This window comes from Hordeum vulgare, chromosome 5H (genome assembly GCF_904849725.1).
Source record: "Hordeum vulgare subsp. vulgare chromosome 5H, MorexV3_pseudomolecules_assembly, whole genome shotgun sequence".
Lineage (NCBI taxonomy): Eukaryota > Viridiplantae > Streptophyta > Magnoliopsida > Poales > Poaceae > Hordeum > Hordeum vulgare.
The window spans coordinates 447017244-447041154 of record NC_058522.1 but is presented as its reverse complement, the minus strand read 5'-3'; the positions used below and the strand labels follow the sequence as shown (position 1 = coordinate 447041154).

At 45.6% G+C, this 23911-nt stretch overlaps 3 protein-coding genes across 3 annotated transcripts; 1 reads left to right on the top strand and 2 right to left on the bottom strand.

Annotated features, from left to right (window-relative positions):
• Nucleotides 1-2094: 2094 nt before the first annotated feature.
• Nucleotides 2095-6487, top strand: LOC123398225 (sugar transport protein 7). Its single transcript, XM_045092721.1, has 4 exons — nucleotides 2095-2518; nucleotides 4751-5070; nucleotides 5158-5784; nucleotides 5888-6487. Exons 1-4 carry the CDS (start codon nucleotides 2374-2376, stop codon nucleotides 6356-6358), a joined length of 1563 nt encoding a protein of 520 aa, XP_044948656.1. The 5' UTR covers nucleotides 2095-2373; the 3' UTR covers nucleotides 6359-6487.
• A 9135-nt stretch (nucleotides 6488-15622) lies between these two features.
• Nucleotides 15623-17547, bottom strand: LOC123398224 (protein SRG1-like). The gene is made up of 4 exons (XM_045092720.1): nucleotides 17224-17547; nucleotides 16875-17140; nucleotides 16057-16384; nucleotides 15623-15931 (listed from the first exon to the last, which is right to left on the bottom strand). Exons 1-4 carry the CDS (start codon nucleotides 17458-17460, stop codon nucleotides 15689-15691), a joined length of 1074 nt encoding a protein of 357 aa, XP_044948655.1. The 5' UTR covers nucleotides 17461-17547; the 3' UTR covers nucleotides 15623-15688.
• Nucleotides 17548-20424: 2877 nt separating this feature from the next.
• Nucleotides 20425-22926, bottom strand: LOC123396851 (protein SRG1-like). Its single transcript, XM_045091649.1, has 3 exons — nucleotides 22780-22926; nucleotides 20981-21325; nucleotides 20425-20852 (listed from the first exon to the last, which is right to left on the bottom strand). The coding sequence occupies exons 1-3, from the start codon at nucleotides 22924-22926 to the stop codon at nucleotides 20610-20612; spliced, it is 735 nt and encodes a 244-aa protein (XP_044947584.1). The 3' UTR covers nucleotides 20425-20609.
• Nucleotides 22927-23911: the final 985 nt, after the last annotated feature.

The window sequence follows — 23911 nt, the reverse complement described above, 5'->3', positions numbered from 1 at the left end:
CGATGACATGTTGCTCACCATCTTGACTGATTGGGCGGCCGCGAACTCCGCTTCTGGCTCCTCCATGTTGTAGCCCGGAGCCGGAGCTAGCTCCTCCTCCTCCTCTATTGGGATCGGATGTTGCTCCTTCTTCTCTGTCTCCGACGAGTTCGAAGGCAGGCCAGTTGCGACGCGGGCGGCACACCTTGCCAAGATCTGGTCCTTAACCTAGAAGTGGCACTTTGGCGTCAGCATAACGTAGGTCGTCTTCTTCTGCTAGGCCATGGCGAAGCCGGACGGTGTGGGACGAATGGCGAAGCGAGACATGGGTGGATGGGCTCGAGCTGACGGCGCGGAGAACGGGACGTGGATGTGGGTAGGGTTGCGAGACGACTTTCGGCTTAAATAGCCGTATTTGGCCTCGAGCGGCGAGGCAAGGCAACAACATGTGACGTTTACACCCCCACCGTAGGATTCCTCGTGGGACCCCATCATCAGATTGATGTGACATACGCGTCCGAATGCGTCTATTTTCATCCCATATTTAGATTGAATATGAAAGATGACGGTCAATCCAAACGTTTAAGACCCATTTGAGAAGCTCATCTCAATCGCCTCTTTGTCATCAATGAACGGGCGTCCTAGTAGGGTTCGGGGTTCCGGCTGTAGATGTTGTAAACCAAGCAACCAATCAACCGGTGAAAATTCATACTCCCTCCATCCACATATATAGGGCCTAATGCATTTTTCGAGATTGCCTTTGACTATTGATAAGATTAATAATATATGAAATGTATAATGTGAAAATTATATCGTTGAAAACTCCTTTCATATACGAATTTGAAGACATGCTTTGTGTAACTTGCATGTCATATATTATTGCTCTAACAAATGATCAAAATTAGCTTCGAAAAACACATTAGGCCCTATATATATATATATATATATATATGAATAGAGGGAGTATGAGGTTTGGGATCACGGTCAATCTAAACGTTTAAGAACCCTTTGAGAAGCTCATCTCAATCGTCTTTTTGTCATCAATGAACGGGCGTCCTAGTAGGGTTCGGGGTGCCGGCTGCAAATGCTCTAAACAAAGCAACCAATCAACCGGTGGAAATTCATATGAGGTTTGGGACAGAGAAGTGCGGAGGAGACGGGTCAACGGCCAAGAGGCTTAACTGTTGCTTCAGCGTATGACATAGCTTTTGTGCATTTGCCCATGCTTTTCCCCTCTCCCATCAATTTTCCAGTGAGCGTTGTCCATGTTTTGCGTGTGAAACTGCCAAGCACCCGTCATCGTCATCGTCATCAGACAGTAAATCCATCAGCGCTACGTATGCAACACGCAGAGCTAACAAAAGGCGAAATGGAGATCGTCTGCCTGCCTCGAATCGTCGAAATGGAAGGCGCGCATGCGGCCGAAAGCTGGCTGGCCCGCGCCGTTACACGCATCGCTCGTCCAAGGGTTGCATGGTCTGCCCGCGCACTACAGGCAAGGGAGAACAAAAAGGTTCAGGCCAGTCAGTATTTGTATTTCATGGCCGGAGTGGAGTACGTACGTGCGTGATTGGTTATACTGCGTACGTAGGAGTATGTGCGTATACGAATGGTAGTACACTGAACAAAACCTATGGTCCACACGCTACAGCTTGCACCCTGCGCAGCGCACGTATGCACCGCGGCCGCACGCTGACACGCATGGATTTGACTCGGGCAAGCCCAAGCCATCCCGAAACGTGGCATCACTGGCAAAACTCCACGACTGCCAGCCCGATCGCCGCTGTACACGTACTGCAGTGAGCAACCAACCAACTGTAAATTTTATACAAGAAGCGATTTAATTTGCCGAGAGATCACTCCAAGTCAACAAATTACCCACTTGGCTGGGTGTATATCTTACCAATTTATTATGCAGTTGGAGCCCCGGGTAGATTTTATCTGGGGCTCGTCTACGGGTGGAGGCACACACAGTGACATGTGTATCTATCTGCCTGCAGACGTCGGCCGCCGAGCTGCACCCGGGTGACTGACAGCGGGCCCGCACCGCAGCCCCCCGCCCTCAGGATAGGGGTCAACGTCAACGCCCGGGGCTGCTTATCGTCTCCAACGCACGCACAGCATGCTCCGGCCTTAACATCCTGCAAGAAATCGCCGCCAGCCCGCTCCCTCACTAATCATAGTCATAGAGCCTCACATCCCGGACAAGGAGAGGAGAGGGGAGCAAGGCCAAGGCCAAGGGCATACAGATACACGGGGGGAGAGAGACATCTCACATCTATATATGGCCGTGGAGTCGTAGTTGGTTGAAGCATTGCTTCTTCGTGCCGAGCTCTCCTCCTCCCCCTTGCCTCGGCCTCGGCCTCGGCCCTTGCTCGAGCTCTCGGAGGGAGGATGGCGGGCGGCGGGGTGGCCGCGCTGGGCGTGAAGAAGGAGAGGGCGGCCGAGTACAAGGGGCGCATGACGCTGGCCGTCGCCATGGCCTGCCTCGTCGCCGCCGTCGGGGGCTCCATCTTCGGCTACGACATCGGGATCTCCGGTAACTCCTGCTCACACTCCCCCACACCTACCCCAGCACTCATTCCTTCCACCCACCATCTTGTCTTCTTCTTCTCCTTCTTCATCTCCTCTCGTCGGTGCTCTGCTGGCGCGCGTGCGTGCATGCCACCATGTTTGTGCGATTGCGTCTCCGTGTGCGTGGTGTGGCTGCTTCTCAGCCATGGACCACGGGAAGAAGAGCTTGTCCTGCTCCATGAACATCACATCATGTTATCCGTACGCTTCTTCTAGCCGGACCCGTCCTAGCCGTGGCCGTGGCCCCTCCTTGATTTGGAGCTAGTGCCGGCCCGGCGGTGCGCCAGCCGTTCCGTCGCCGTCGGTCCCTCGCCCTAGGTCGCTAGCAGATCGTGGCATGTCTGCCTGCCCCCCACCACACCTTGCCACGCCGGCATCACACATGGGCATGGAAACGAACACAGCTCCCATGTCAAAACCAAGCAGTAGGACCGGCGACTGCAGGACGGATTCAGACACTCAGCGGTGCATCAAACGAACACGACGGTTCATCTTTTTCCCATCTCCGACTCCGACGCGACGAGGCCAGTCAATCATTCATCCAATCATCCGCGTCAGTGGGCGGTGGGCGGATGGGCCGACCCGATCATCGTGTGCGGGGGTGGTGAACTTGGCTTTAGAACGACTGAAATGCAGTGGAGAAGCCGACACGCGACGAGAGGCCGCAAGTTTCAGAGTCGTGTTCGGCGCTCGGCCAAGCTTATCGGCTTTCAATTCAGGCTGTTGAGTGATATCACCACCGTGCGGCTGTCTGTTTCCGCTTGGCGTTTCTCCTGGATGGATAGATCAATGCGGCGGGGTATCGTCATCTACAAGTTTTTGCGTGCTCATGAACGAGGGTTTGACCTGCAACCCGGGATAAGACGTCATTTTCTTAGCAGAAGAAAGAGGAGGAGGGGGGGATGACAACAGGGGTCCCAGTTGTCAGCTGAAAGCCTTGCAGAAATAACTGGGATGGGATTCATTACACAATGAGACTGGCGTCACGACTCCGGAGAAGACATGTATCTTAAATCGTACTAGAAAATAGATAGGAAGAAAAAAAGATGTCATTTGGTTCACATCATAGGAATTTTTTCACTGAGTCCATGCTAATATTTATTTTCCTTTGAAAGATTGGAACCAATACTATGTAGGAATATGAATTCATTTCTATGAACGAAATTACTCCAAAGAAAAAAATCCTATACTATGGAATTCATATGAAATTCCTCTAAAGCAAAAGAGGTCTGAATTGTTTGGTGCAACTTGTGGGGCCGAATTTCACAATTAACATGTTTCAAGTCAAAATTTTAAATTAGCCTAAAAATAGTTAAAAAACAACAGTTTTGGTAGTGTTATCGGGCCCAATTCACAACTCGGTTTGAATTAGCAACTATTCATAATCTGATTTATTTTCCTTTGTTCCTTTGATGATGGTCAAATTTGAAATACGTCCAGCTTTTGTGGTGCAACGGATGCACTCTAACTCTCTAAAACTTCTTAGAACTCGTAAATCAAAATTACACCGAACCTTTATGGTTCAGGCGGTGCACTCTAAAAATTGCTAAAACCTACTAAAAGACCTAGAAAAGAATTCTGAATCACCATCGCTGAAATATACATCTATCGTATTTTGCAAAAGTTCAAACCCATATTCCAAACATAGCTACAAAATAAGAAAAAAATAACAGTTTTTGAGGGAAGGCTCATTTCACACATTTGTTCACTCACTTTGGTCTCTATCTAGTCTTTATTGAAATATTCATAACGTCTTATAATAGTGACCGGAGGAAGTAGTAAATTCGAGTTACCTAGAAGAAAGTCCCCATTTCAATTTGTGTGTGGAACTGTTAGATTAATATGTTCTTCAAGCTTTTGTAATGCTCACTCGCAAAATAAAAACTTATGTAATGTTGCAAAAGCAGAACAGTGTATGATACTAATTGAGCTAAAGTGAGTAGTTCATTGTCTAAAGTCTGAACAGTAAATGTTGTGTTTCTGTCAACAATACCTAATCACTTTCTGGACATGCAAACATGTCCATTAGGCAACAAAATCACCTGAAGCTTGCAACATCATGTAGTATTCAGATTTCACCATTTCAGTTTTAGATGAAAATCTACCGTGTCTGAATCTGAAAAAAATACTCTAGCTGTTTTAGTTTTACCAACGATTATTGCCTGGAAATCTGTTCTGACTCTTCCGAATGTTGCAGGAGGAGTGACCTCCATGGACCCATTCCTGGAGAAGTTCTTCCCGGTGGTATTCCGGCGGAAGAACTCCGGCCACCAGAACAACTACTGCAAGTACGACAACCAGGGCCTCTCGGCATTCACCTCGTCTCTGTACCTGGCCGGCCTGGTCTCCTCCCTCGTTGCCTCGCCGGTGACGAGGAACTACGGCCGACGCGCCAGCATTGTCTGCGGCGGCATCAGCTTCCTCATCGGCGCGATCCTCAACGTGGCGGCCGTGAACCTTGAGATGCTGATCCTCGGCCGTATCATGCTCGGCGTTGGCATCGGTTTCGGCAATCAGGTACACGTCAAATGCTCACGTACCCGCACCGAGACGAGAGTGCGTGTGGTTGGTTTGGCTCTTACAATGCAGTTCTTGGTGGTGCAGGGTGTGCCGCTGTATCTGTCGGAGATGGCGCCGGCGCACCTCCGCGGCGGGCTGAACATGATGTTCCAGCTCGCGACGACGCTCGGCATCTTCACGGCGAACATGGTGAACTACGGCACGCAGAACCTCAAGCCGTGGGGGTGGCGCCTCTCGCTCGGCCTCGCGGCGGCGCCGGCGCTGCTGATGACCGTGGGCGGGCTGCTCCTGCCGGAGACGCCCAACAGCCTCATCGAGCGCGGTCGCGCCGAGGAGGGCCGGCGCGTCCTGGAGCGCATCCGCGGCACCGCGGACGTGGACGCCGAGTTCATGGACATGTCGGAGGCCAGCGAGCTAGCCAACACCATCAAGAACCCGTTCCGGAACATCCTTGAGCCGCGCAACCGGCCGCAGCTGGTGATGGCCGTGTGCATGCCGGCGTTCCAGATCCTGACGGGCATCAACTCCATCCTGTTCTACGCGCCGGTGCTGTTCCAGACCATGGGCTTCGGCGCCAGCGCGGCGCTCTACTCCTCCGTGATCACCGGCGCGGTGCTCTTCTTGTCTACCCTCATCTCCATCGCCACCGTCGACCGCCTCGGCCGGAGGAAGCTCCTCATCAGCGGCGGCATTCAGATGATCGTTTGCCAGGTTTGGTTGAGAGTCTTGAAACATTAACACACATATGTACTATATACTACGTACGTAGTAATCACAATTCATGTCTGACGCCGGCCATTGCATTTGTGTGCAGGTGATCGTGGCGGTGATACTTGGGGTGAAGTTCGGGACGGACAAGCAGCTGTCGCGGAGCTACTCGATCGTGGTGGTGGTGGTGATCTGCCTGTTCGTGATGGCGTTCGGGTGGTCGTGGGGGCCGCTGGGGTGGACGGTGCCGAGCGAGATCTTCCCGCTGGAGACGCGGTCGGCGGGGCAGAGCATCACGGTGGCCGTCAACCTCTTCTTCACCTTCGTCATCGCGCAGGCGTTCCTGTCGATGCTCTGCGCCTTCAAGTTCGGCATCTTCCTCTTCTTCGCCGGCTGGATCACGGTCATGACCGTGTTCGTCTACATTTTCCTGCCGGAGACCAAGGGCGTGCCCATCGAGGAGATGGTGCTGCTGTGGAGGAAGCACTGGTTCTGGAAGAAGGTGATGCCGGACATGCCGCTCGAGGACGGGTGGGGGGAAGGGGACGGCGGCCGTGCTGACAACAAGGGACACTAGTGACTAGTGTGTGAGTGAAGATCATTTGGAATGGGTTGTGCATTGTTTGTTGGTTGATTAGATCCTGTAAGACACAGTTTAACATGTACTACTACACATTTGGAGTAGGAGGAATGCCTTTTATATGCAGTAATGCAGCTTATATATACTATATACTAAAGCCGCAGCAATTCGGTTTTCCTGATTTTTTTGACTTTTTTTTTAACATTCACTGTTCATTTTTCACGTCCATGTCAACATCAGTGAACAGTAATCCAGTGCAAATTAACCCCTGTTGTGAACAATAATCTCATATAAACAGTGACCCACTATATACTAAGGCCGCAGCGATCCGGTTTTTCTGGTTTTTTGAAATTCTTTTCGACATTCGGTGTTCATTTTCACGGCCACGTCAACTGATGTGAATAGTAATCCAGTGCAAAACAGTAACAACGCGCGACGTTACCATGTTGTAAACAGTAATCCCATATTATAAACAGTGACCCGTCTTTTTATCCAATGCCTATTTATGTGGCCAACAGCGAATAGTAACCCGTACCCCCGGTTGTGAATAAGGTTTAAAAAGATGAAGATGATTTTTTTACGTATATAGTTTTCACATTTCGAAAAGGAATTTTATGAAAAGAATTAGTATTTATGAATAATGCCATTTATTATTTTTTATAAAAATATATATTTACGAACAGTATCCATAAAAAATGGCTTATTTTTACGTATTGTAAATCATCAACGGTATTTACATTTATAAAAAGGAGATCTCTATGTATATTTTATTACCCTCTTACACGTACAGGTACTCCTATATCATTATTATTTTTATTGCTTAGTAAATTGTTTATGGGTATCCTTTAATACAATTATATCATGCGATTTTTAGACTTATTTACAGATAATTCCTAAAGTGAAAAACGCACAAATCTAATGGATTAGGTACATACGCATAGGAAAAAATAAATCGAATAAATACCAATTTATTAACTTAGTTTGACCTGATCTATATACATAATTTGTAATAATTAATTTTACCTAATGGCATTGCTCCTTGATAATAAAATGATCGTCTTTCCACTCTAATTTTACCAGGAAGCCAAAATCCAAAGAAAAGATCACATCTTGGGTGCCAACCTTTTTTTATTGTTTAAAATGGTATTGCTCAATTTATTTTCCCTTAGATTCATTCTTATGGATTGTTGCCCCAAGGTTTATTTTCCCCGAACGGTTTGAGTTAGATCTCTTTTTAAGAAAACAGTAAAACTAACAAACTGGAACAACTAATTCGAATAAACTGAAACACTATTTTCAAAACAGTCACTTCGTATGCAACAGTGCTTCATGTGACCAGTGTTTCCATGCCCACTGAATCAATTGCAATATACCAACATCTATCAAAAATAAAAACTTTATAGGTAAACTGTAAAACGAAATAGTACCAACACATCGTATCCGCGTAAGCAATAATCCGAAGAAAATACAAAGGAAAAAACCTAAGTTTTTCTACTATTAACAATTATTATTTTCTTTTTGCATTACCTATCTATTAAAGCTCTACAACTATTATGATCGTTGCCAGCCACACCATCCTTCGCTCACCATGTACGATAAGAGAAATCTCACTCTATCGGCATTAGTCACATGTATCAAAAAAACACCTCTGATGCTACTGATTCTAACATTGTTCGCTTACTAAAACTCCTAGATGAGTGCTATGAAGATATGACAGGCCAAATATAAATATAAGACGCAGAGGTCATGCATGAAGAAGTCCCTGGCACTGAGATAAAAAATCAATAAAGTTCAGAAAAATATAATACTGTTTCACTTCTCTTATTGAATATCGCCAGGTCTCACATGTTCAAGAAATTCCGCAAGGACAAAAAAAGGTGGAACACTAATGATTTATCCATAGACAGACTATAAATGATTTTTAATTTATTGCATCATATTTAGAATTATTTGTTTTGTACCACACATGTACTATTTAACTCTTTACCATCGATAAATCATGATTTTTTCAAAACTTTAATGGCATGATCCTTAAAACACTTCCATTCTATTAAGAACATGAAATGGACGCCACCGGCAATGGTCTTTATCACTATATACAAAAAACAAGTCAAGCACCTCTACGCCATAGACAAAAGGACAACCACAACGAATGTAAACATGTTATAAACAACTTTATTACATCAGTGAACCGTGCCAAAACGAAACTACACCTCTTTTCCATCCTATAAAACCCAAACAAAAATAAATAAATCAAACTAACTAAACATGAAAAATAATACATGCATGCAATAAAATAAAAATTGAAGTACTCATTCGAAATATAAATGAGCCTTCCGACGGACGCGGCGTGCGCCGCGCATCTTCGCCGCTAGTGTCTATATATGTTACAACTTCGAAAATGATGTTTGAAGCTCGGCCTCCAGGAAGGCCGGTTTTTAAAAAACTAAAAAATCATCAAAGTTAATATTTTTACACTCCAAAAAAATCTGAAAAAATACACATATACATGGAGACATAATACAGATGTGTGTAAATTTTCAGAACGAAATACGTTGAAACGAGGCTGTGAAAAAAAGATAAATATGCACCTTTTTAACATATGATATTATTCATCCCAAAATTTCATGAATTTATTCTTTTCGCACAGATCGTATTTCAAGGTATTTCATCATGAATTTTTACACACATATACATTTCATCTTTGTATATGTGCATATTTTTTCTCACATTTTTTTGAAACTAAAATGTCTGAATTTTAAATTTTTCAAAAATAAAAAAATCCATGGAGGCGGAGCTTCAAAAGGCCCTACTCTTATAACGTGTACTACATACTACTCCCTCCGTCCAATAACATAATAGCATTTTTTCTATTAATATAATGTTAAAAACACTCATATATTATGAGACAGAGAAGTAGTTTACATTGGGCTTGTTGTGAGCTTCACGGAGAATGATTCCGAGGCAGCATCTTCACTTCATTATGTATCAGTATCATCTCTCTATAACGAGACGACAAGACTAGTAAGCAATGAACAATACAACAAAAGTATGATTCCTCGAAGCAAACTTTGCCTAGTTTTATATACAATGCCTAAACGACTAAATTGGTACAAAGTGATGAGAAAATTTTCATACAAATAAGTCAAAAGCAAAACAACATCCAAGAGGATGTCACTCACCAACTCAAAGTTGCCCATGGAAAACACGAGTGGCCAACAAGAAACGACCTAGACCATTGAGCATGAAATGAACCGTGCTACCTTGGAAAACCACTCGAACCCGGCGCACCTAACACACCAACCTATCATTGAACGGAGCTGACTGCCTCTCGCTCCGGACCGTGGAGCTCCGGTCCTGCCAACGGATAGCCAGGATCAAAGACGGTGACTATGAGGACACATGTAAATGATAGCAAACCAACGAATCTACTCCATGCTAGACTAGAAGTTGCTGCACACAGCACGTAGAGACCACAACAAGCCCGAAGACGTCCATACAGTGCAACTGGATAACACTAGAATTTGCCATTGATGCCCTCAATAGGGTAATGACGCAAATTACCGTCACCGTCGAGCCTGCACGACATGCTTGGGTTTCACTCGGAAACGTGACATGGAGATAATGCCCACAACGACAGCCCCAAGAGGTAAGACACCCATAGGCATCACTGCGCTAAAGCAAGGATCTTTCGCTAGGATCCTCACCCATGCCTCCCGAGGCACCAAGGGACCCAACGCAAACAGAGGGAAGGGCCTCATTGCCAGCATGAGACCTCCAGATCCATACCAAGGAGCAACCACCACCTTAGCCACGACAACACCAAGATTGTACACCGCCCCTCTTCTCGCTACCCACATAGACCAAGGGGGTGCACCACCATCTCTGCAACAACGCTCGCCCCATAACCAATCACACAGCCTCACCATTGATGACTCACAAGTATAGGGGTCATGCCAGTCTTTGAGGGAAGTACTTCAACTCAAACTCACTGATTCAACATAAGGGGAGTTAAAGAATATGTATAAGCCTTAGCAGTTGGTTTCTTAATTCAACCACACATGGAGAGATATTTTTCTTGCAATAATTTATTAGTAGCACATTAATATGATAGCAATAGTGATATAGTAGCAGTGGTAAGATTTACAGAATAGTGGCGGAGTGCGACATTAGTAATTGTCATGGGAGCAACAATAATAGAAAGCGTAGACATGGAAGTAGATAGTGGGTTTTCCAAGATGAAATTCATTATGTAACTCTAACATAGAGCGATAGTAAACTATCTCCAATCCATCAATCATATGTAGGCACATTCCATAATTAGTTTTACGTCCGATAAAAACTTGCATAATATATTTTGTCCTACCCTTCCGTGACAGCGACCAGCGGGCTCAAGGTAAAGTCATCCCCATTCAATTATTGTCACTTTGTGGGTCTAGGAACATATGAATACAACTTGCAGATATAATCAAGAATACAAATATATTCATGAAACCATACAGAGTTCGGATCTAAAATTATAATACTCAGGCCCTAGTGACAAGCATTAAGCCCTATCAATCCCAGAATATAGTGGATACTAGGCATCAAGTCCTAACAAATCTGACAGCTATTACAAAAAAATATCGTCCAATTCCCATCTACCTCCATGTACCTACAAAAGAATTACTCACACATGGATGTGACTATCATGAAATTGTTGATGAAGAAGGGTTGAGATGATGATGACGATGCAACCTCCTCCCTAAAGCCAGAAGCGGACTTCGCATCAGATCTCCAAAGGAAGAACATTGGCAGTGGCTCCATATCCCAAAACAAGTTGATAATTTGTTGTAATGTTTTGGGTATATAAGATTTTGGGCAAAGGAATTGGCATAAGGCGATGGTCAAGAGCCCCATAGGGTGAGCTGGCGTGCCTTGGGGGGGGGCACCAGGCCATGTGGCGGCCTGGTGGCCCCCTTCTAGTCCATCTTTTCTCCAATATTCCTCGGTTATCGCAAAATAGTTCTCAAAAAATCATCTTCCAATTCTGAGCACTTTTATTTCCCCCCAAAAAATACCATGGTAATTCTATTGATAATAGCATCTGTGTGAGTTTCATTCAAAACATATAAATTAGAGGTGTAAATAAGAGCAAAAGTATTTGGAAATATAGATATGTTGAAGATGTATCAACCATCTAGAGTCGACGCCCTGACATCCAATACCTACACACCACTGTTGTGGAGCACCAGCTGCACCTAGACACGGGCAACGCTAGAGAAAAATCACTGTCGGTCAAGATGGACATCCCGGATGTCGGCCCACGGACAAAGGACCCCGGTTACGGGTGTCATATCCCACCTAGATCCAGCCCCACCTCGACTACGGATGGGGAACATCGGCGAGAACTAGTACCTGGCATGGGTTGAATGCCCGCCAGAAGGCGTTGGTGCACCAGACCTGCGTGGGCCAGAACTATTCGTCCGGACCCGACCAAGGACGACTCATCATGCATGTTATCATGCACCCCGAGCTCCCCCACCAGAAAAATAATACTTCCTCTGTACCTAAATAATTATAGTAGGGGAGAACTAGTTTAGTTCTCCCCAACTACAATTATTTAGGTACGGAGGGAGTATGATAGTCATTGGATCCTTGCGGGCCACCAACCCGGCTAATCAGTACCACGCCCGAGCAAGCTTGTGCCTCGCACAAGCGGGGTGTAGAGCCTACGCCGCACCTAGCTCGTTGGTCGCTAGCTTTGGGCAAGCTCCCAACTGAACTTCCGCCGCCACCTCAGGCACGCCCCCTTCATGCTAGATCTTCACGGCCACCACCGTTTTCACACACTCCGCACCAATGAGTTACACCATCATCGAGTCATCTAGGTAGGAAGAGCCCCGTTGTCGACGCCGCTGCCCGAGATTCGCCTCGCGGTGGCGAAATGGAGTACTAGCGGGAAGGGGCGCTGGCTGGTGGCGCATTTGGTCTCTCGTGGGAGAGCCACTAATGGAACTTTTTTTCTTCATGAGAAAACGAGAAAGGCAAGCCAACTAATAATTTTCATCTCTTTGTAACATGTACAGCATGCTTTTTGAGTCAATGAAATGTTAGAGTGAGTGTAATATACTAATATGCAAACATGGGTGTAATCTCACTAGAAGTAGATTGATTTGTATTGTGTTGTTATTCAATTTAGTCGTCGTGTTTGACTATGTATGCGGATGGACTTTCCATACAAGAAATAACTCAGGTTTTCATCAAAATCGTCAAATCTACCATATTCCGAACAAGTGAGCCTGAAGGGTTTGGACAGACCTGGATGCTTTGGTCCTTGAAAACTCTTGAGGTTCGAGGACAAATCTTCGCGCACACTATTGCAATGGTTTCTATTAAGCCTGGATGTAGCCCAAAGGTTCCAGACCAAAGTTTTGCATATAATTTTCAATGTTTCTGTTAAGCCTCGAGGTTTGAGGGTCAATTTTTGTGCCAAACATCACAATGTTTCTGTTTAGCCCAGTGCCAATTGGGCGCGTTGTTTTGGCTTCAAATGTTGCATATGCCATCAGATAGAGATGACCCAAAAAAGCAAAGTTGTTCCTCTCGCAAAATACACAACTTTCATGTTGATCACTTCCCCATTTGAGGTCATATTGAGGACAAAATCATGCAACCAGAAAAAAATTGTCAACACTAAGTAGCTTCCTTCACACCATATTCAATGCTTCGAAACTACGATTAAGAAAAACAGACATGATGTTAACTCTAGTAATGGAGCACCAGAAGGTAATTATAACTACTTATGCATTTTTTAATATTGAACTAAAACTTGTTTTGTATTCTAATTGCTTATTTCTTACCATAGCCAAAGCTAGGAGAGTATGACTAAGAAAAGGTAAAAAATATGCAACTTTGAATTTGGAGGATAAAAATGTAACCTCGTCTAGTTCTAAATTCTAGTACACATGTTTGTGTTGCTATGCGTGGTGTTGCAGAAATCGGTTGTAATATATTTCAATGAGATTTGGTTGTGTGTGATATAAATATTTAGATTAATAACACATGGACCAAAATTAAAAATACATACGACTTACGGAGTATTATATTTGATTATGAATAGTTGCAAAATACGCATTGAATATATATGTATTATAATACAATGAAAAATATTTTCCCGTGCATGGTTGCATGTGATGGTGGGTCTTTTTCCAAAACATGGTTGCATGTTGAGATAGGCCCATCCATAATCTTATGGTGACGTGGCATACTTGCATATGTTGAGATAAATAGACGAGTGGGGATGACTCTCTTAGGTATAAAGGATTGGTTCTCACCCATACCATGTGCAGAAGCAATAGAGGACTCACTCAAATAAATCTCATTTCCATTGAGTTTAATGTGCCCAACAAGAAAACAACTATCTGCATGAAGGTAAAGCCAGTTGGTAAGAAAATTGAAACATTCCTATGAAACATGTATGCCAAAATGGTTGTTTATAGTAGTTTGTGGATGTTTCATGGTGCATTATGTATATATGAATTGTGTGCAGAAGATATTGCATCAAAATACATGGAAGGTCCTACCCAATTTATTAAGTTTGTGTAAGTTTTAAATTAAAATATGTTTCATGGATGTAACACCGCAATAGGTTGGCTTCTCATTTGATCATATAACAATGCAAATATATCACATTATTGATGCTTTGGTCTTGTAATTAATCCTGGTCACATACTATGCCGGGGAAAAACCACCTTTTTAGGTCTCACATAACATCCTTAGTAGCCAAAATTGACTACAATGTCATGTGCTGCATCAAGTTTAGACTCGCTGTAAATAATGAAGAGTTTTGCTAGAGACAAAGAGGGAAGTACATTTTTACGTAGTGTTGAATAAGGATCTCTCTCTCCCTCTCCCTCTTCCTCTCTCTCTCTCTCACACACACACACATCCTATTATGTGAAAGGAAATCAAAACATGATCCACGTTCCTCAATCTCGTAACTCACCACTATCAACTCAAAATCATCCTATGTACGAGCGACCAACCATGAGGGCGGAGGTGGAGCCAGTGAGCGCTCCAAACATGCATAACGATCAACAAGTACCATCCACGGGAAAGAGTAGAAAGGAGCAATAAAGCATCAACGACCTCGATCTCATCAACCGCCTTCCCGACTTCCCCTCGAGACCCTACAATGCCACCAAGCCTCCCCTGAAGTAAATTCTATCTATTTGGAATCCTTAAGACTACTCATAATGGGGAGTAACATAGAGTAGTAACATACATATGTTACTAGTCTAAGTTACTACCTCCACAGTGGATAGTAACATAGGGGTAGTAACATTGAGCCTTTTATTTATTAGCTTATAGACTCATCTTGCCTTGGTATCCACTATGTTACTTCAAGTATGAGTAACATGCTAAGTTACTCAATTTCTCTCTCTTCTCATTAATTAGTTGCCACATCACATTTCTTACTTAGGTGGCATCTATGTTACTACCTATGTTACTCCCATTGTGGGTAGTCTAATATAATTTGGTAGTTGAATAACCCGACCGATTCATTAATCATGTGAAACTTGTTGCATTAAATAATTCAAACTGATCGGTTAACCGACGGTTGCAATGCGAAGAAAGCTTGTGCTGACTCCGTCCCACCCAAACCAAGAGCTCTGGCGAAGGTTTCTACCACAAAGGCCCCACCAAGAAAACATATTGTACCTCGCGCCAAAGTCATTCCTCGGTCCAAACTGTAAGTGCCCGAAAAAACTATTTGCTCCCCCATCTACTTAGATGAGGGGGGAAAGATGCATGATGAAGTTGTTTGTCATCTTCTCTAGACAACTTTCCCATGGAGATGTTGACTCGATTTTTCTCATCCACAAATGTTTATGCATGCGACAATGAGAAATGAGAATAGAGGCCACCGACTTAAAAGACCGTTGGCCATGGTGAGACGATAAGGAGTTGCACAAGGTCGTTGGCTAGATGAACTCCATACATGTGTTGTTTCATATATATTTTTTGTCACTCAATACTTTGATCATTGTCCCCATGTGTTTGGTTCATTTGTTAATTCATCCTTGTAAACGGAAACAATTATAGGTTGTTATTGTCGCTTTTTGGAGACTAATTCATCAAAGATACGAGTGCACCACTTTTATTTGACACTATGCAGGTGCACTACATGGTTTATGCTAGCGTCATGCGTGACATGTATAACTGGATTTGAGTTGCTTATAAGAAAGGAAATGGTAGAGAAAATCCCCACTCACACAATAGATAAACCCATCTCTTTATTCTTCATAGGCAATCACTGTTACAACTCCATAATAAACGCCGAACCTATATTTTCAGGGTGTTGATGAATCTCTTCCCTTGACGAAAATGTTCGAAGAGCCCAGCCACAAAGTCCTTGGCCAATATTTTCCTATATCTTGGCGGTCGCTTGCCATCCAGCAAACCGGGCGCCGGTTCTAGCATCGTTTCCGCATCCACGGCGTAAAACATAGCTAGGGAAAGCCTATCCTTCTTGAAGTTCGTCACCACTCTGTGAAATGGGCTCCTAAAGATTCCATTGTTCATTATCTGCGTCAAAGTTTTACATACAAGCCAATGAAGCATTAGGGTTCAGGAGATAGGATATAACACCGACCATTGTATATTAATCAAGAGAGTAAGTGTGTATGTAGCTTGTATTCCCACATGCTTACTTCTAGGCAGTCTGCTAGGTTAACCAGCAATGTGTGCGGCTTGGCTGGAACATTGTACCATCTCCCATCTCTCTGAACTTGCAAGCCACCGACGGTGTCATCGTTGAGAAGGATGGTAAGGAGACCACCGTCGGTGTGAGGCCTGAGGCCCAAAACTAGGTCAGGTCTCGGGCATGGAGGGTAGTAGTTGAATCTAGCAAACCCGGAAGCCTTGTTTGATATCTGGTTGACGAAATAGTCCTCGTCAATCTCCAGGAGCTTGGCTATCGATCGCAAGACGAGGTCTCTTATTTTCTTGATTCTTGATGCATACTCATGTAGCACATCCCTGTAGTAAGACTCTAGAACAATTTCGTCAAATCAAAGCTTTTGGTTCTTCTCGGTTGCAAAAATTATAACAAAAAAAAATGGTTCTTCTATTCATTTTCTAGCTTTCTATGAGTAGTGTGTGAATACCCCTTTTTTAATAGGGTAACTCCCCCTGAGTTTGGATATCTTTTAAAGAAAGCAACTACTAATCAATAAAATTAACAAAACTACACCACGATAAACAAAAGAACTACATCATCAAGAGAAGTTTATAAAAGTCTGAATTCACAAGGAAAAGTTGTGTGGTTTATTAAAAAAAGACTCTGCCTAACTTCATTATAGGAAATGACATCATAACACGGGTCCACTAGCAAGAGATTCATGCAATGCTACGGACCATTGACTAAATCACAGAGTACTATTCTTTACACTGAAATTTCCTAAAATTTGACTGCGTCTTCCTTACAACTAAGCTAATAGTACAGTATTAGAAATGAGAAAAACGTCACCTGAAAGATTCCGGGTGACTGGGCCACTTAGCGAAATTCCTCTCGTCTTCCGGCTCCACTCTCAGATGCAACCGGTCGTTCCAGTTGAGGACCTGATCCTCGGACACCACCTTGTCACTTCCATACCCTTCCACCTGGTAGTGCTCGCCGTTGCCGTCCACCAGGTTGCTGCATTTCTGCTTCTCTTCCGCCGGCTGCCGGAAGAACTCCCTCGACACGCTCGTGATGGCATCCATGAGAGAGTCCTCGATCCCATGGTTGGTGGCCTGGATGAGTGTTAAACAGTTTTAGCAAGAGTTCAACAACTTTATGAACTAATTAAGGTGCACGCATGCAGACGCTCGCTCACCAGGAAGAAGCCCCATGTCTGCAGCGCCGCCCGGAGCCTTTCGGCCTCGTCGGCGTCCGTGAGCCGGGTAAGATCGATGAGGGGGATGGGCTCCGGAAACTCGTCGGCGGCCAGCAGGTCGCCGTGACCGTCCTGCTCCTGCACCACGTACTGTCGCGGCGGCTCCTCGACGCCGGCCGCAGCCAGCTCCTGCACCGTCGTCGGCCGCACCATCGGCGACTCATCGGACGGAGCCATTTCTTTGTTTGGGTAAGTGTTTGGGTAGTACTACCGCTCACTTGAAGTTGAAGATGGAGGGGCCGATATATGTAGCCTCGAGTGTGTGCCTCGATTTTCCTTTTCAAAATTTTGTATTTATCCTCCTCGAAGGAAAATAGAGAAACGTGGCCCCAATCATTTTCTTGGCGACATCATGCATGACGCACTCCATGCGGCTCTTCTTTGTCGGTCACAATCGTGTCATACACTAGTCAAGATTGCGACTGAACCAAAGCCCTAAACTTAAACTTAAGTGCAGTGCTCTGCGCCGGCGTGCCGACAGCGCGCGCTGCCGGATCCGTCAGCCGTATGCGGGCCGTATCGTTAGATCTATCCATGCAGCAATATTCCTCGATGCAGTAAATTTCAGCGATGATGCAGCAAATTTTCGTCATGGTTGCAACAAAAATATGGTTATACCAGAAAAATATCAACGTGGTCATAAAAAAACAACGCTGATGATGCGTGGTAACAAAACAAAATATTGGTTGTAGCAAAAATAATCCGGTGTACTCGGGTTGCAACTCTCACGAACATGTATGCAACTTTTTTACTGAATGGTTGCAGCAAAAAATGATACCGGTTGTAGCAAAAATTAACCTGATTGTAGCAAAAAAAAAAAACACCGGTTGTAGCAAAAATCTGTTGAACTGGAGTTGCAACCAAACGTATGCAGCTTTTTTAGTGAACAAATGTAGCAAATAAAAACCTTGTAGCAAATTTAAACGCTAGTTGCAGCAAATTTAGACGGAAAAAGCTGCATGCGTAATAAGCTGCACGGAGGGTCGTGCGCGACCGACCGAACGGCTCGGCCGAAGCGCCGGCCACAAGCGTTTCCCTAAACTTAACGGAGTAAATTTTAATTTAATCAAATTCAAAACAATTTTAACCGTAAGTAGCATGCATTCAAACATAAACTTAGATAGTTTTGCATAACTAAACATAAAAAACAAATTTAAATTAAACTAAGCTTAACTAAACTACTTCGGTCGAATGTGAGATCGAGACGGTCCTTCCTCATCAGGTACGGTGTGCCGCAATTTTGGTCCAGGCCGGTGTCATCGTCTTCGTCGTGGGGGAAGACACTCCTCCACTCATAGACGTCGATCTCCTCATCATCGGAGGAGATAACGATAAGCTCGTTGTCGGTGTTGGCAAAGATCATCCGCTCCGCCTCCACGAGCTTCGTGTGCTGCCGGCAGAGCTCTTGCATGTAGGCCTCGTCGGCGAGCTTGGCCTCGAGGCGCTCCCTCGCCTCACGGCCCTCCCGCGCCATAGTCGAGCTCACCACCCCGGCTCCGACGGGACGAGGTGGACCGGAGCCGTGTCAAAGGGGAAGTTGAGTCGGGCCACCACACCGTGGTAGCGGACCTGCTAGCAGTCGTACTCCATGTCTGTGAGATCGGCAGTATGGAAGCTCCCGAGCCACCACCGGGTGTGGGTCTCTCGATCCATGATTTCAGCCACCCATGTCCCCTCATCTCGTTGTCGAACCCCGATCTAGGTCCTCGCCGGTGGCCGGGACAGAGGGTGGACGAGGAAGTCCTCGAACCGGCGTATAGGCGCGCACACACGGCGACGGGCGCATCAGACGAGCAGCGATGAAGCGTCCGTGGAGGATGACCCGCGACGCAGGGGGGAGACGATTTCAGTCGGACGCAGAAAGAAGGAGTAAATATAAAGGTGTTTTGCGATCGGTTGAGTCAAACTTAGTAAAATAGAAAAGGCAAATATACTCCACTAAATTGATATAGGGGATCAAATGCCTAATACCCATAAGTTTTTCAATTGTGTCGTCCTCCGGTCAGACCGGTGAGAGTGTGAGTGAAGTAGCACCAATAGCTATCTTGTATCACACGATCTGACGATGAACAGTAGCACCAATGGTCAGTGGCCACGCTGAGCTAATTGACGGGAAAAGAATGCACAGAAATTGGATAATTGGCTCATTGCTCAAATTCAAGGAAGTGACTCACAAGTCAAATTTCAGAAATTTATATTCTTGTCCCACGCGTCCGTGGTGGGGCGTCCAACAGCCCATGCTTGAGGTATCGTGTCGCGTGGGAGGCGACGTGGTTGGATCCGGTCGACTGACGCCTAGAGGTGCCTAACATTGAACTTATATTTTTTCTCGACGTCAAAATTGAAGTTCCCTTGTTGCCGATATGTGTGCCTTGATAGCTTGGCAGATCTTAATGTGACATCACACAACTATTGCAGTGAGAGTCTCACTTAGGCCTCGTTTGGTTAAGGGGGATTGGGGAGGTTTTGAGAGGGAGGGATTTCAGGGGATTGGGTGAATCCCTTTGTTTCACTCAATCCTCTCAAATTCCCGGTGCTTTACTTCCACTAGTCCCCCGAAGAGGGTTTTAAAACACATGGATAGGAAGGGATTGAAGGGGAACGGGGGAGATTGGGCTAAGCAAACCCCTCCTACCAAATGGGCGCCCGAGGATTTGTGGGATTTCTGGCCCTCACGGGGATTTTCCTCTCAAAACCTCCCCAATTCCCCTTAACCAAACGAGGCCTTATGGTCTCTGCCATGAAGTTGGAGTAGCTTGCTTTGAGAGAGGTGACGCACGCTTACGTCCAAGCTCGGCAGTGTTTCTCTACTTAGCCGTGTGCGTTGTGTAATTTGTTATGTGCGGCCGGATGTCTCTAGCGGCTGTCATGTCTCATGGTTGTCAGTGTGGATGCATGTACTACCTCTATAACCTTTGATAATACTATATAACAACAATTACTTAGGTACGGAGGTAGTACGTTTTTAGAGTCCATGACAGTGTTAAAAATTGTCTTATATTCCCTTCGTCCGAAATTATATATCATACAAATAAATACAAATATATGTCTATAGAACTAAAATACATTTACATACATCCATTCTTATACAAGTATTTTCGGATGGAGGGGGTATTTACTTTGGTCCGTCTTTCCACTTTATAATTAACTAGCACACCGTTCTTCTTAATCACTGAGATGGAGCGAAGTTTTGCATCCTTTGGAAACAACTGAATATAAACACAACCTAAGTTGCTTATGATAATGATAGATAAAACCCCCACTCAGAGACGATAGGACCATCTCTTTATTCTACATAGGTAATCAATGTTAACACGTACTATAACTTATATCTTCAGGGTGTCGATGAATCTCTTCCCTTGAAGGAAATGTTCAAAAAGTCCGGCTACGAAATCCTTGGCCATCATTTTCCTATATCTTGGTGGTCGCTTCTCATCCAGCAAACCGGGCGCTGGCTCCAGCACCGTTTCTTCATCCACGGCATAGAACACGGCCAGCGAAAGCCTCTCCTTCTCAGTGTTCGTCACCACTCTGTGAACTGGGCTCCTAAAGATTCCATTGTTCATTATCTACATTAAAATTGCACAAACGAGTTAATGAAGCATTAGGATTCTGGAAATAGGATATACTAACGTTGATCATTATAGACCATTCAAGAGAGGAAGTGTGTATCTAGCTTGTATGTGTAGGTGCCTACCTCCAGGCAGTCTGCTAAGTTGATCACCAGCGTGTGAGGCTTGGCTGGAACATTGTACCATTTCCCATCTCTCTGAACTTGCAAGCCACCAACATCGTCGTCGACAAAAAGGATGGTAAGGAGGTTGCCATCAGAGTGAGGCGTGAGGCCCAAAACTAGGTCAGGTCTCGGACACGGAGGGTAGTAGTACAATCTAGCAAACCCGGAAGCCTTGTTTGATATCTGGTTGACGAAGTAATCCTCGTCAATCTCCAGGAGCTTGGCTATCGATCGCAAGACAAGGTCTCTTATTTTCTTGGTTTTTGATGCGTACTCATTCAGCACATCCCTGTAGAAAGACTCTAGAATAGTTTAGTCAAATCAAAGATTTTGGTTACTTTATTCAGTTTCTATGAATTATCTCTGAATATCTTTATTTTTGTTTTTGTTTTGGAAAGAGGGTAATCACCCCAAGACTCTGAATATCTTATAAAGAAAGTAATTAATCAATAAATTCACAAAACTACATCGAGAAAACAACGCCATTAGAGAAGTTCTCAAGAGTCTATATTCACAAAGGCAAGTCGTGTCAAAAATAGTTAACTTTCAGCCTTACTTAGGCTGGTTGTAATGGGTAGTATCATATACTAGTATCATGCGCATGATACTAGTTTATGATACCAAATCCGCAAGGCTGCTCATAGTGGAGAGTAACATATAGTAGTATCATGCATATGTTACTATTGTATGATACTATCTTCATAGTGCATAGTAACATAAACTAGTATCATAGGTGATCTCATTTATTGACATGCATGACACATAGTAGCATAGCATTTAACATGTTACGGTATCTACCTATGAGGGTGCTTGGATATGTTTTAGTCTCATGACTAAAAGTAATGACCGAAAACTTGCTAGCCTCACCCATGCTTGGATCCAAGTATTAAAGAGACTAAAATCAAATTAATAAGCATTTATTATCCTCCGCAAATCAGCCGGGTCTTCTGCACGCCACGCATCGTGGTCCACGCACCACGCAAGACACCCACATGTTGCCTCTCCTGTTTCTTTTTTTACTCTCAACCTTATCTCTTCCCCTCCTAGAGCCAGATTCATTTCTACTTCATCTTCTACCTCCATCCCCATGCTTCGCCTCTCCTCATCACCGCGGCCCTTGTCGGACCAGCCCGCGGGGCGGCTTTTGCAGCACCCGGTGCCAAGCTCACACTCCGGTGACGGGCTTTTGCAACGACAAGGGCCGACGTGGGCGCTGCAACTCCGGTGATGTTGCCTTCAAGCTATTGGGAGCATCGCCTTAGCTGCAATGGAGCAACGCCGGGCTGCAATGAAGACTCGTCGGAGTTGTAATGGAGCTTCGTCGGACATGCCTTGTTGCGTTGAAGCTACGCCGGAATTGCAATGAAGCTTTTTCGCGGACGCGCCTGTGCTGCGTTGAAGCTCCGCGGGAGTTGTAATGGAGCTTCGCCGGAGCATCGGTGTTGTGTTGAAGCTCCACCGGCTGCAATGGAGTTTTTCGTAGTTGCAATGGAGCTCGTCGGACGCTGTCAGTGCTGCATTGGAGCACCACGCGGCCTCTGTTCCATGTCGGGAATTTAATCTGACAGTGAGGGCTCATTCAATCGGACGACTATCTAGGGGGATTACGACTGGTACAAATCAGGCGACAGATTTGTAGCAGTCGCCTTAGTATAAGCGTGATCAAGGTTGCCGGATAATTAGTAGTACTCGTGATATACGAAAGTATTGATAAAGGAAAACGCTCTAGATCAACCAGCTGATTCGCCCCGTCCGTAAACCGGCTCCTGTGCCGTCCGATCGGACGAAATCGGACGGTTCAAAATCGCGTCGTCCGGGACACTGGACAGCGCCGAGTCTCCGACCAGGTTGTAGCACGCGCCGCACCAACCAGGTGTTTTTGGTCCACCAGAGTCCACCCGCTTCATTGCAGCTTGCCGCTGAGCGTTGCAACTTGCACTCCTCCTCTTCCTCTCTCTCGCTCGATCCAGAACTGGCAGATGCGACGGTCGGCGCGACAGCTGGGCAACGCACTAGTGGCGCCGGTGGGCAGAGAGGGAGCGGCTACTCGGGCATCTTCTTCGCACTCCATGGCCGACGACGAAGCAGATCCGAGGTTAGTCTAGTTTTCTCTGGATCCGGTATGTGCGCGGTAGGAATCGGAGCATTTCTAGGCCAATTCTAGAGGGAATGACGGTGGAGGACCTTGGGTAGGTGTAGGTTGGGGGTGGTAGGGGGAGGAGTTGCACGACAGCTGGGCAAGGCACCAGTGGCGCCGGTGGGCAGAGAGGGAGCGGCTACTCGGGCATCTTCTTCGCACTCCATGGCCGACGACGAAGCAGATCCAAGGTTAGTCTAGTTTTTCTCTAGATCCGGTATGTGCGCGGTAGGAATCCGAGCATTTCTAGGCCCATTTCTAGAGGGAATGACGGTGGAGGACCTTGGGTAGGTGTAGGTTGGGGTGGTAGGGGGAGGAGTTGCTGTTTGGGATCGTCGGGTCTGCCCTTTCCACGGCCGTGTGCCACAATCTAGCGCCGGTGTTCGCCGACGGGTTGCTGCACTTGCTCAACCACTCAATTTTTCATTTCGCCATGAGGCCAGCAGTTGCGGTGTTGTATTTCTCCGTCGCGGATGCGACGTTCAGCTGGGTGCGGCCACCGCCCTTCGACTGGGAAGGATGGCTTGGTTGTTCACCTGGTCCCCATGATTGGGTGTCCAACCAGAGTAACTGATCTCCACCTTCCACAAATTGGAGAACCGGGAGAACAATGATGTCAAGGCTTCCACTGTAGGGTCAACACCACAGCCAACACGGATAGCACCCCTATGCTCCGCCTCGGTGGTGCACAGCCTCTTTGACACAAGGCAAAGATAATTGAGATCACTCGACATGGTAATCCTCTTGATGATATT